This window comes from Mus pahari, chromosome 22 (assembly GCF_900095145.1).
Source record: "Mus pahari chromosome 22, PAHARI_EIJ_v1.1, whole genome shotgun sequence".
NCBI lineage: Eukaryota > Metazoa > Chordata > Mammalia > Rodentia > Muridae > Mus > Mus pahari.
Genome location: NC_034611.1, coordinates 14,529,261 through 14,542,846, shown reverse-complemented (window position 1 = coordinate 14,542,846; position 13,586 = coordinate 14,529,261). Strand labels below are relative to the sequence as shown.

At 39.7% G+C, this 13,586-nt stretch overlaps 1 protein-coding gene across 1 annotated transcript in view; it reads left to right on the top strand.

Annotated features, from left to right (window-relative positions):
* The window catches only part of Impad1 (inositol monophosphatase domain containing 1), a 30,520-nt gene that overhangs the window by 8,488 nt on the left and 8,446 nt on the right, over positions 1-13,586 (top strand). Inside the window, exons 2-3 of the mRNA XM_021222212.2 lie at positions 6,451-6,613; positions 8,479-8,574. Coding sequence (XP_021077871.1) covers positions 6,451-6,613; positions 8,479-8,574 — 259 coding nt within the window. The remainder of the gene's footprint in view (positions 1-6,450; positions 6,614-8,478; positions 8,575-13,586) is intronic.

The window sequence follows — 13,586 nt, the reverse complement described above, 5'->3', positions numbered from 1 at the left end:
TGTAGACCAGGCTGGCCTTGAACTCAGAAATCCGCCTGCCTCTGCCTCCCAAGTGCTGGGATTACAGGTGTGCGCCACCACACCCGGCCCTCCCTTAAGATTTTTATCTCTTAGACTCGGATCTACCATTTTATTGTGTTTTTTATCTTATATTACTCCTACCTCCCAATCCCCTTATAATTTTTCCTTTCCATTGTTCTTCCATGTTGAGGTTTAGAGGAAGAAAAAGTAAATTGAATCATAATGTAAAAATTTATCCAGCCTTTTAAACTGCTTAGAGTATTAGATATGAAGAGAACAATTCATTCATTAGGAAAGACTAAGTAGGCAGTGCTGTCCGAGGTAGCTGTCCTTTATACTGTGACTCTGACCCAGTTGCTGGTGTTCATGCGTGGTTGTGCCATGACAACATGGCAGGAAAAAGAGGAACACTAAACTTTTTATCAGTCAAGAAGTTAGATATGTCAGAGTTTTGTCCATATTTCACTGGCTATAATATCTAATGTGTTTCTGACTATAAGAAACACATATGCCCAGGATGGAAATGAGAACTGGATTCTGTGAGCACTAGACATACTTATATAGAAGAACAGCTAGACAAAAGAAATCTGTACTAATAATGCTTAACGTTAGTGAACAACTATGTCAGATAAGCAGTTGCCAAGAATGCGGAGAATTGCAATACTAAGATATCATTTACAGGCATAGCTTATATGGTCAGTTTGTAATTTTCTGGTTTCTAGAAACATTTTATATCACCTACTAAAATCATAGCACCTCTGAAAACTTGGACTTCTATTCCTATCATAAATGGGTTCTTTGAGAGTAACCAGACTGAGGTAAAAGGAGTGGTAGTGCTTGGTGAGAACTATTTGTAGGAAGTCAAAGGCTTTTTGTGATTTTTGTTATACTTAGTTCCTGGTTTAATCCCATGGACATAGATCATCAATGGGTGGCTTTATCCACATTTCATGAGAGCAGATGTAGAGACCCACAGCTAAACGTTAGGTGGGGTTTAGGGAACTCCACAGAAGAGGGGTGAAAGGATTGTAGGAGCTAGAGGGATCAAGAATGCCACAAGAACACAGGCCACAGACTGAACTAACCAGGGCACATAGGCGCTCACAGAGATGAATCAACCATCAGGGAGTCTGTATAGATCTGAGCTAAGTCCTCTGCATATATTATGGTTTTGTAGCTTGATGATCTTATAGGACTCCTAACTGTGAGTGTAGTGGTATCTCTGACTTGCCTGCTCCTGAGACCCTTTTCACTGCATTGATTCTTTCAGCTTTGGTATGAGGGTTTGTGCCTAGTCTTATTGCATTTTGTAGGGGAATTTTAATCCAGCAACATGGTTGTCTGGCAAGGGAATCACATCCCAAGACGGTCTAGGCCTCTTCTATCTGGCTAAATTGTAGCAGGCCACACACCTCTAATCTAATCACTCTGGCTAGATAGAATAAGACACACCCTTAGTACCCACCCAGCTCCCATGAGTACAGATAGAAAAGAGAGGCCACTAAGTCCAGTACAGAGAGAGGTAGGGAATGGAGGGAAGCAGTTTTACTGGGACCGTTTTACAGGTTGCAGGTGAAGACAGAACAAATAGAGAATGAGAAAGAGCTAGAAGATAGAACAGATTGTTGTTGGGGTCTGGAAATCACTGCACAAACCACTCAGACAAATATCTCAGTCAGACAGGGCTACTTTATTCAACATACACCCCAAGACTGTTCAATAGGGGCACAGTTCAGACTCTGGAGCTGAACTGACCGGAGCTGGAATCCTGTAGAGCTTTTAAGCCTGAAATCCAGCCACGTCTATGCCAGGTAATTCCACCACTCAGGATTTAGGGATAGCACATTTCCTTAGGAACATGTCTTTGTTGTATAGTTACCCTGTTTCCATTGTTTGAGGTATTCAGCTGTGGTGGGGGACTTGCCTTGCCTAACATTGCATGTCTTAACTTGCCAACCAGGATGCCATTTACCCATGTATATGACTCTTTCTGCTACTTAGGATGCCAATTCCCAGGGAAGTCTTGGAAACTTGGAAACTTGACTGGAGCAGGGGTCTCTCTTACGTTGGGGTCCAGCCCAATGGCAGCTTATATATCTTATAGATGCAAAATACATAAAAGCTCCTACATAGGTGCAGAAAGTACTGCCAAATGGTTGGTTTGGGTACAAGCTTATTGAGGTTAATTGTGCAAAGCAGTTCTGACTGACCTCTATTATGATTGGTTTCCAAGAACACGAAAGAACAGAACAGAACATAATATGCAATCAACTAGTGAGAAAGTTTCTTAGTAACAGCACAAAATGGCTGGCTACACATGCAACAGTTACCTAGGCCTTAACAATTGCCAGAGATAGTTTGAGGCCAAGCAGAACAATTCAGTGAGAAGCTGAGAGAAGCCAGATTGAATCAGTCAACTTGAAGAAGAGTTTGAGCCAGAATAGCTTAGTTGAATCAGAGTTCAGAATGAGCTCGAAAGGGTGAATTTATTTAGCAGTAAGCCTCTGTGACAACAATTACATCTTGCAACTAAAAGTCATGTCTACATCTTGTTATGCCATGCTTGGTTGATATCCTGGAAGTTCTGCTCTTTTCTGAAAGGAAATGGAGGAGCAGGGCATCTGTGGATAAAGGGGGTTGTGGGGAGCTGGGAGGAGTGGAGGGAGGGGAAACTGGTTGGATGTAATGTATGAGAGAAGAATAGACTTTAATAAATAAAAATAAATAAGAAAGAAGGGAAGCTTTGTACAGGAAGTGACTTTGGTTGGGCTTATTCATTATTCATTTTGGTAGTCAAAATAACTTAGAATACAACAAACTAAATATTTATTGAACAAGTGAGTGAATATAGCATAGAACATGAGAAAAATGTAAAGGCTATTTCAAGAATCAAGTGAGGAAATGATCATAGTCGTTAAACAAGTATTTTCTTGATTGACATGGTGACTTAGAATTGGGAGGTAGAATCTTCAAGACTCGCTGACCAACCTGTAGGAAGTTGACAGTGGGAAGAGGCCTCGGCTGTAACCTGTGGGAGCCTAAGAGGCTTTCAGAGACCTCTGCTCAGGTGGAGCTGGGACCCCTGACTTCACACTGCACAAACTTTGGAGGAGTCAGTATGAAACAATGAAAATTGACATTTGTTGCTAATATATCAAAATGCATTTGATAGTAAGTATTTTACACCTGACAATCTGGAAATTCTTCGAGTTCTTTGTGTTGTCTGTAGGCTAATCATATCTTGGTTTGTTTCTTGCATTCTAACTTTCTATCTCCCTCACACTCTTTCCTCCTCTGTATGTTGTTAGTACACATTATAAAATAAGGCAGTTGTCATTGTGTTGTAGCCAGTAACTATGGCTTCCATTACTCTGACCCAGGCCCAGTGCCCTTCACAATAGCTGGGCTTGCTGCCCAACTGCCCTACTGCTCTGAGAACAGACTCCGAATGATCTTCCTTTCAGCAGCTATGTTTGTTATTTCAAGGGATAGAATTCATTTTCCAGAACCTGCTGTGTTCTCTTTTAGGTCTTAAGTCAAATGCCACCTTTCAGGACTCTCTAGCTAAACTGGATTTTGTTTATTTATAAATAACTTTATTACAGCAAAGTTCATTTATCATCTGTCCACTTCAGGTATACAGTAATTTTGATAGGTTTGCCAAGTTGTGGAATCATCATCATTTGGTTTCAGAATGTTTTCTTTCTTTATAATAGTCTATATTTCTAATCCCGGCCTCAGGCAACTACCATTGTATCTCTCTTTAGCTTTCTGGACCTAAATTCAAGGAAATCATGGGCTACTGTGGTTCTTAAGCCTTCCTTCTTTCACAAAGCTCCAAGGATACCCCATCACTTCCCAGCATGGGTGCTGGGAATCCCTACTCAGAACTTAATGCTTCCACAGCAAGCACATTACAAACAGCCATCTCTTCAGCCCCATTTTAAAGCCTAATTTTAAAGTGCAGATAAGTTATTTGCTTTACTGTGTATATTCTAATTTCTAAAAGTAAATGAAATTCTAAAACATTTTTGATCAATAGTTTATACAGATAGAACATTATTTAAAATAGGTATTAATAAACCCACAATTTTTATAATTTTTAACCTCTGAAAATTTTATACATGTATATAGTGTATCTCAAATCATATGGCCTCTTCACTACCCCAGTCCAACTCCTTCCAGTACCCTCTGATCATGTTGCTCTTCCAACTTTGTTCTTTTGTAATTATTAATTTTAAACGTGTAAGTCAAAGTAGTGCTGCCCATCCATATGCACATGACATGGCCTGGGGTTATCTACTGGGGTGTAGTCATACTAGAGACTGCTATACAAAACATAACTATCCCATTATTACGAACCATCAGTTGCCAGTAGCTCCTGTGCTAAGGGTGGGAGCCTTTGGGTACTCCCCTCTCTGCTGGTATTTTTAATTGGATTGATCTTATGTCAGGATTGTGTTGCTGCTGTTCACGTATGCAACAACCATGTCATACAGAGGAAAGCGTTTCACGGTATCCTGTCAGTCTCTGGGAACATCTAGAAAGTGAGGTAGAAAGAATGCAAGAGCTCGCTTTCTAGATGTTCCCGGAGGCTTGGTGGGGACAGGACTCATACAGATGTCTCATTTATAGTTGAACACTCATTATCACTTTCTCTCTCTATTTTGAACAATAATGTGTCCCTGTATTAACCACTATCTGCTCCACTGCAGTAAAAAAGCGTCTCTGACCAAGGTTGGAGCATCATTAACCTGTGACTATATTGTAATATATATTGTAAATATTTAGGGTTTAGCAAGATGTCTCACTGGTTAAGAGCAATCGATCCTATTGCAAACGACCCAGATTCAGGTCCCAGCACCCATAGTGGTTGCTCAAAACTGCCTAGCTCCAGTCCCAGGGAATTGAATTACCTCTTCTGGCCCCCATGAGCATACATGTGGTACACGTACTTACAAAAACATAAGTATTTAGAAGACATTTTGATAACATAATTTGAAAAGATGACAATAAGTCCTCCTCTAGAGCCTACCAGATCCCTATCGGTGGGCTTTGACCATGTTTATAATAATAAGTTCACCATTTAAAGCAGACAGTCTGTGTAGGGCAAAATGGAGGTTCCATTATTTGGTAACATCTGAAGACATTTTTGGTTTTCAAAATGGAGGGACACACCTAAGAAGGTTTTATAGGCATCTATCCAGGGCTGCAGTAAAACATCTTACTGTGCACAAGATGGGTAGCTTCATAGCAAATCTATTCACTCAAAGCATTCAGGGGTGCCAGTGTGGAAATGTCAATTTAAATCTGCTGTGCCCTTTTCTTAACAGAACTCTTATTATTACAGCACTACACATACCCATTTATATGATGGCTTGTGGAGAGTACTAGCTCTAATGTTGAGGGGTGGAGAGATGTCTCAGCAGTAAAGAGCGCTTGCTGTTCGTAGAGAGGTCCCAGGTTGGCTTCCCAGCATCCACATGGCAATTCACACACCATCTGTAAGTCCAGTTCAAGGGAGTTCTACACCATCTTCTGGTCTCAGGCTACCAGCCACATGTGATAACATAGACATACATGCAGATAAAACACTCAAATATGTGAATTAAAAATACATTTGCATTCTTTTCCTCACTCTACAATTTTATGTATTAATGCTAAAGCAGATTTATTTTGTTTTAATTTTTGCTCATATGAATAAAAAGATAGAAATCTTTACCTTCTTACTCTTTGATATATCTTAGATATATAGTTAAAAAATAACTAGGCATGTATTTTCTTTTTTGCTTGCTTATTTCAGTTTTCTCTAGGTTTTGTATTACGCCAGTGAATCCCTGAGTAATCCCCAAGGTTCCCTTTCCTTACTGCTTATAGATATGTTTTATCCCTTAGCACGCAAATTCTCCATTTTTAAGATGCATCTCTTCTATAACTACATTGTTAATGTTCTATTTGCCTATTATGTGTAGATCTTTATGTCCAATGTTCTAGAATCTATCTAGTTTCATACTTTAGGGGTTTTTTGTCTTGGCTTAGTTTTAGTTTGAAAGTGAGTCTTACAAATTCCCCTAAGGGGGCCTGAGACACGCTCCTCCTCAGCACTGGATGGTAGGCATGTGCCAGAGCTTTAGAGCCTCTGGACTTTTACATTTGATTTAGCCCTGGGTGACACCCTTCAGTGGCACATGTGTTTAGTGCCTATATCTGGGGTGTCTGTTTTTATTAACCACAACACTAAACTTGCATGTTAGATTAAAAAGTATTTGAAGGTAAGATGCCAATTGGATTTTTTTAATGTAGGACTTTATTAAGTTCCTTGAAGTATTTAAGGCTTTCATTAATCAAAATTTATGTGAGTTCTCTGAGATATACTTATTAAATAATAATGATTTTCTCCTTTGTGTCTAACAACTCCTTCCACTGTAGATAAATACTGAGGAACATGTGGATGCATCTGACAAGGAGGTCATTGTATGGAACCGTAAGATTCCTGAGGACATCCTGAAGGAAATAGCTGCTCCTAAGGAGGTACCAGCAGAAAGTGTGACAGTCTGGATTGACCCACTTGATGCCACACAGGAATACACAGGTGAGTCTCAAATGTTAGATTGTCATTTTATGTTAAAGAACTTTTCCAGTCAAATTTTAAGAATCCAATTAGGTTTCCAGACAAGCAGACTAGATTATTAAGGTATTATGTACCATGTAGACAAATGGATGATTCTCAGTCTTCTTTCCCATACCGTAGAGTAGTCCTCTTACAACACTGGATAATTCAGGATCAGAAGCTCAACTTGATACTTAACAGTAGCACCAGCGCGCTGTTGGACACCTAGTACTAAGAGAAAAATGTTAGACAAGAATATAGTATTTAGTTTGGATACTGGGAACTCAGGTTTTATTATATGTACATTTGATATAAGAATTCAAAGTTGTGCTGGGCGTGGTGGCGCACGCCTTTAATCCCAGAACTCGGGAGGTAGAGGCAGGGGGATTTCTGAGTTTGAGGCCAGCCTGGTCTACAAAGTGAGTTCCAGGACAGCCAGAGCTATACAGAGAAACACTGTCTCAAAAAACCAAAAAAAAAAAAAAAAAAATCAAAGTTGTAAATTGTATATAGAACCAGAAAGTGAAATGTAGCAAAACAAGATTATTACCACCAACCCCCAAACACACACATCCATGTTATTCTTGCTTAGCCCAAGTTTCGTCTCTGTGGTCTTACCTCAGGCTGTTTCTTTCACAGAGGTATCTAATTTCTGCTTCAAATTTTGATGAATGGTACAGTTAGGTAGTTTGTCCCACTACATGGCAAGATCCCCAGAACATGGGCCTTTTCATTTTGGCATTCTGTATACTGACCTTGAACTATAATATATACTCAATAGATTATTACTATTGAGAAGAAAGAGAACATACAAGCTATATACTTAATAACTAACATTGTAAATCTAATTTATATTTTATGAGTAAATAGTAGAAACAATATTGCGCTTGATTGCAAAAAGAATTTTTCTAAAATAAACTAACCTGAATACATAATAATTAGCAAATTCCTTTGTCCGGGACTATTAAAATTCTAACTTGGTTTCTAAAATTGATTGTAAAATTAAAAGTTAATTTATATCTAAAGATGGATAATCAGGGTTTTTTTGGATATTTTCTTTATTTACATTTCAAATGTTATCCCCTTTCCTGGTTTCCCCTCTGAAAATTCCCTCCTCCATCCCCCTGCTCACCAACCCATCCACTCCCGCTTCCTGGCCCTGCCATTCCCCTACACTGGGCCATAGAGCCTCCAAAGGACCAAGGGCCTCTCCTCCCATTGATGTCTGATTAGGCCATCTTCTGCTACATATGCAGCTGGAGCCACGAGTCCCACCATGTGTACTCTTTGGTTGGTGGTTTAGCCCCTGGGAGCTCTGGGGATACTGGTTAGTTCATATTGTTGTTCCTCCTATGGGGCTGCAAACCTCCTCAAGTCCTTGGGTCCTTTCTCTAGCTCCTTCATTGGGGACTCTGTGCTCAGTCCCATGGATGGCTGTGAGCATCCACTTCTTTATTTGTCAGGCACTGGTAGAGCCTCTCAGGTGACAAGTATGTCAGGCTCCTGTCAGCAAGCACGTGTTGGCATCCACAATAGTGTCTGGGTTTGGTGATTGTATATGGGATGGATCCCCAGGTAGGGCAGTCTCTGGATGGTCATGCCTTCTGTACTATACAAATTAGGAAACTAAATTCAGTTGACTTTAATTTGGCCCAAGAAATAGTTTTACTGAAATGATGGACTTGGTGAGTAACCCAAGTAACTAGGTCTTAGTAGCGCCTGTCTTTCGGCTTAGGACAATTTTGCCTGATGTTTCACTTATCTAAACTCTAATGAGGTAAGTATCCTACTGTGTACTGAAATTAAACACAGTACTTTAACATCCATGCCTTTGTGTTTTCTTCTAGAGGATCTTCGAAAGTATGTCACTACCATGGTGTGTGTAGCTGTGAATGGCAAGCCTGTGTTAGGAGTTATTCATAAGCCATTTTCTGAATATACAGGTATGAAGTACGTGAGCACCTTTGAGAGGGAGTGGTACTGAGCTGTTTGTCTATATTATTCAACTAGTTTTCTAGGATTTTAAAAACTAAAGTCTGTCCTCAACCCTTGTATACTGCTTCACTGACTACAGTGAGGATTTTATGGTTGGCACTGATAGTATGTGAAAGAACACAGCTTCTTAAAAATCATCTGTTGAAATACTACTATGTAGAGACATTCTGCAGCAAGGTGTCTTGTGGTTCCTTCACGGTGTTGTTGGAGCTGAAGCCTAGGATTCTTACACTGGCTTGTGAGGTAAAGCTGGCACTGTTCTAGCCAAATCTATTGTATTATGCAGAGCTCAGTATTGTGATAAAGGAGAGTGATAATCATCAAAAGAGGGAGAGTAGTTGTTCCATGTTTAGCTACAGTACGTGTCTTTAGAGATCCGTAGGGCCCTTGCTTCTCTGGTCTTCATACTGTCATGTTTGTTAGTTTCCTACAAAGTACAGGTCAGGTCAGTGGTGACTGGGTTGTAAAAGGCATGAATGACCATGTCAAGGAACCTCTTATTTAGTTAGGATATGGCCTTTGCTGGTAGCCCTGCCAATGTAGGTGGATGCAGGAACGAGAATTACACTCCATTTACTCACAAGACTGCCTGGCCTTTGTGATTCTCTAAGGTATGGTCTAGCTAGTAGTCTTATGTTTACAATGACAGCACAAGTTATTACTGTTACGGTGGAAGAATAGTTAGTGTAAATATTAGTGCTGACTGCCAGCACAAATTTGTCATGCTTTTAATTAGTTAATTCCCATCATCTTATAGGACAAAAATTATGGCCCTTCACACCACTGGACTTTAAGGTGACAGCACTTTTTAATTGTTCATTGTCCACCTTGCCAGTATTGAAAACAGTCTTAATGACCAGGTATTGTGGATAATAGAGTGTCAGCCTCAATTTGTGTGTTAGTTTCTTAGGGCTGTTATAGTTAAAAATAAAAACATATGCATGTATGAAGTACTGAAAGAATTAATGAAACTATATTAAAAATAAAATAAAAAACCTTCAAGATTCTCCTAAGCTATGTATGAATGAAGCTCAGCCTGGGCTATGGAATACCCTACCTCAAAGAAACAAATACTTTTCTGAACTAGTGATTCCTAGGAGGTAAAAGTAGAAGCGCAAGTGCAGGAGTGAGAATTTTCACTTTGCAGTTATATGCTCCTTCAAGACTTCTTAGTTTCATTATATTTTAAAGAGTTTAAAATACTTTTTAGTTGAAAAAGTTTTCAAATAGAAAGGATAAACTATCTTATACAATAGTCTGTAAGTTGGAAGATGAGCTAAGATATTGGCAGAGATATGCTGTCTCTGAACCGTATAAGAGACTATTCTGGGGTTTTCTCTGTCTCTGTAAGTTTGCCAGTAGCCCTCAGTGTTCCTTGGTTTGTGAACCATCATTGTAATCTGTCTCCATCATCACAGGGCCTCTCTGAGGGCCTGTGCTTTGAGGTGGGGGAGACATCATTTTTTTCTGTATTCTATTCTAGTCCAGGAAGCTAAGTGTCCAAATGAGATTGTAGAGTAGCTGTTATTAGAAGCAGGAGCCACGAGTGTGGCCTAAGACAGTGTGAAGAAGGCAGAGTTTGGAGCATAGCCTTGAATCAGCTCAGACTTGTCAGAAGGGGGACATGGGGTCTCCCTTAGGCGCTCAAGCAGCTGGTGCCTTAGTTTCTTACTGTTGCCATCAGAACAGTGGAAAGATGGCATTCTTTTATTGCAAGACATAATTTGTGTTCACCTAAAATGGAAAAGCTGTATAATTAGGCTCTATTGCCATGATATAAAAACATGACTAAAAGCAACTTGGAGAGGAAAGGGTTTATTTCACTTACAAATCATAGTTCATCAAGAGGAGACAGGCGCTGCAGTGGTACTGGAGCAGTGTTGCTTACTGGTTTGTTCCTCATGATTTGTTTAGTTTAGCCTGCTTCCCTACTCCTAGGACGTGCTCAGTAAGGGAAACTGCCCACAGAGTGCTGGGCCCACCCACATTGAACAAACTGGAAGACTTGCCTACTGGCAAATCTGATGAAATTATTTTCTCCATGAAATTTCCTCTTCCAAGATGACACAAACTTGTGTTAATTTAAATTACAATAATAATTTAAAAACAGTAAGTAGAGTACAGTTGCCAGAAGTCTTACCTTAGGAACAAGCTGCTTGCCAAAGTATCTTTGTAAGTTAATAAAGTCCCCTCTTCTGTTGTGAAGAGTTAGCTTACTCGCTGTCACTTTCCTGGAAAGAGAGGTGCAGACGCAGTTTACTCCAGGTTCTGACAGCAGCTGACAGACCAAACAGAGGATGCAGTTATGTCTAGCTTGGGGAACACTAGATCCGGGGTAATATATTGGAGAATCAATGTTGAAAGGTTATTTACAGGTGGCTGAAAATTGGTAGAAACTGATTTATCATGTCCTATCCGTTTACCTATCCTCCTGTATAGTCTAGTTCCACCCAAGAACAAGTGTTCCTGGGGGAGTGGAAAAAGTAGTGGCCAGAATCCTAGATGGAACTCCTTCGTTACACTCTACCTAGCCATCACTGTCTGGCATTTCATATTTTGTTACCATATCTTCAGCACTAAAGGTACTTCTGCTCTACCATGGGAATGGGGTGCCCATGTTATGCTTGGAGGGGAAAGCTGCATTGTAACACCCATCATATTAAAGCAAAAATGCATACCAGTCAGAAAACAGAACTTTCATGATTATGTATGGATTACATACATTCCTAGATGGAAGGTTTTGTTGCTTTGCAATATTTGATTCCATGTTATACATTAGTATGGACAGAGGGTAAGTGTTATCAGAAGTTAGCTATAGTTGACTATAATGGAGCTCCTGATAGGAATTATTGTTGTTGCAATTGGAATAGAGTTCATCAGAATTTTTGCTGCTTGTTTGTAACTAATTCATTATGCTTGAAGTTCTTAGAAACACAGGGAGGTTTTGGATAGTATTTTAATGAAAGAATGCATAAATGTTCCTAGTGGAAATTTGTAACTACTAAAAATATCTCAGAAATCTGTGGCGAGCCATATCAGTGGCACTTATTTTCTACTGTGTTTTGAATCAATTTGCTTGTTTTGTTGTTTGCTTCTTTTTAAAACAGGGATATATAGTTATGGTTGGTCCTGAATTCATGTCCTAATTCTTTCTTTACTATATGTAGAGAGCAAGGCCCAATTTCCTGTTGAGCATCAGTTTCCACTCATTAGCCTAGTGTGGCTCTTGAGTGTTTGTTTCGTTTGTTTGTTTTGTTTGTTTGTTTTAAAAGTAAGAGCCTCTGTTGACCCTGTGTTTCAGGCAGTGAGATCACGCATGGATTTAATGAATAGGACTTCAAGGTTTTTAATAGCTGGGATACACCATTCTTTTTTTTTCCTTTCTCCTTCCTACTATAGGTACAGAATTACTGTAAAGGAGAGAGTCTGTCTTGAACATTCAAACAAATAATAGCAACAGCAAAATACCCTTTAAAGAACAGGAAGATTTCATAGCCTTAGCCTAATGAGTCACTGTAATTCCCATCTTATGTCCCTTCCAGAGTTTGTGTGTGTGTTTGTGTGTGTGTGTGTGTGTGTGTGTGTGTACTTTATATAGACAAAAAAGCAAAATCAGCCATTAGTGTTTGAATCACTAAACCACACCTACTTTTTGTTCTTACTTGCTGAACCTCAATAATCGGTGTAATAATTCTGTGTAGCTAAATGCAGTGCCAACTGAGGAGGAGCCAGTGACAGTGTCCTTCTGACTTGGGCTTCCTGTGCCAGCTAGTAGGAGATTTCAGTGAGGGACTACTGCCTGACCTCTACTGCATTTTTCTTTATCATTCATAAAATAAACATATTCTGTAGCTGCTTATTTACCGTATCACCCAAATCTAACTTAAATATGCCCATTGGAGCTGGAGAAACGGTTCCATGGTTAGGAGCACTTGCTCTTCTTGCAGAGAGCCCACTTAGTTCCCAGCATCCATAGTCAGTGACAGACACTTCACCACCCAGAACTTCTGCTCCAGGGGACCTGCATCCTGCTCTGGCCTCCTCGCACCTGTCTCATATGTACAGACATAGACACAGTTTAAAATGATCATTTGAAAATAAGTTGTCCAAGTAAGTGGTATAAATTAATGTATTGTGTATTTAACAAGAAGTGCCTTTTAAAATACTGAGTTAGTAATTGTTAATATCCTATACAATACTGACCCCTACAGCTAGAGCACTGTAAGTTCATTTCTTAGTAAAACAATAGTTAGCAAACCTCATTAGAGAATTTGGGGATTTTCTTCTTCAGCTTTTGAAACTTTTTTGTAAGTAATTACAAACATAAAATTGTGATAAATACTCATGAGCTTGTCCCTCCAGTGTCCTTTAAGTAACAAGTAATATGTTTTGCCTTCAGTATTTTCATTTCTCTGCATTCTGTTCCTGAAGTAGATTTACACCTGCTTTCTTAAAACAAGATCCTATCAAGTGAGGTAGGTTTCTTCTAGCCACTACATTGCTGCACTATGTTCTTTTAATGGGCAAGAGCATTTTTACTTCTTGCTTTGGAGACCAACCCACTTCTCCCATAGGCCACCCTAGTCTTCTGGGACGGTGGCAGGATGCCACTGGCTGCTGCTCCTCGGGAACGTTCTCTAATGTGGTGGGGAGGCTTCTTGTTAGGCACTTGCTTTGGTTTTGTTGCTTTGTTCTTGTTTGGTCGTTTTCCTGGAAGGACACTAGTTGCCTTTCCAAATGACAGAGATGTCTTGTTCCTCTCTCCTCTCCAGGTTCCATATCATTTCTAAGCCTTTTCTTCTAAGTGTTTTATTGACTTATTTCAGGTTAAAAAGGAACCTTGGCTCCTGTTGGCTAAGTTTTCTCTGACCTCTTAGCAATTCAAAGTTCCCACTATCATGCCCACATTGACATTGCATCTAGCCGCTGTTGCCCTGGTCTGCTGGGTTTAGTTCTGTGC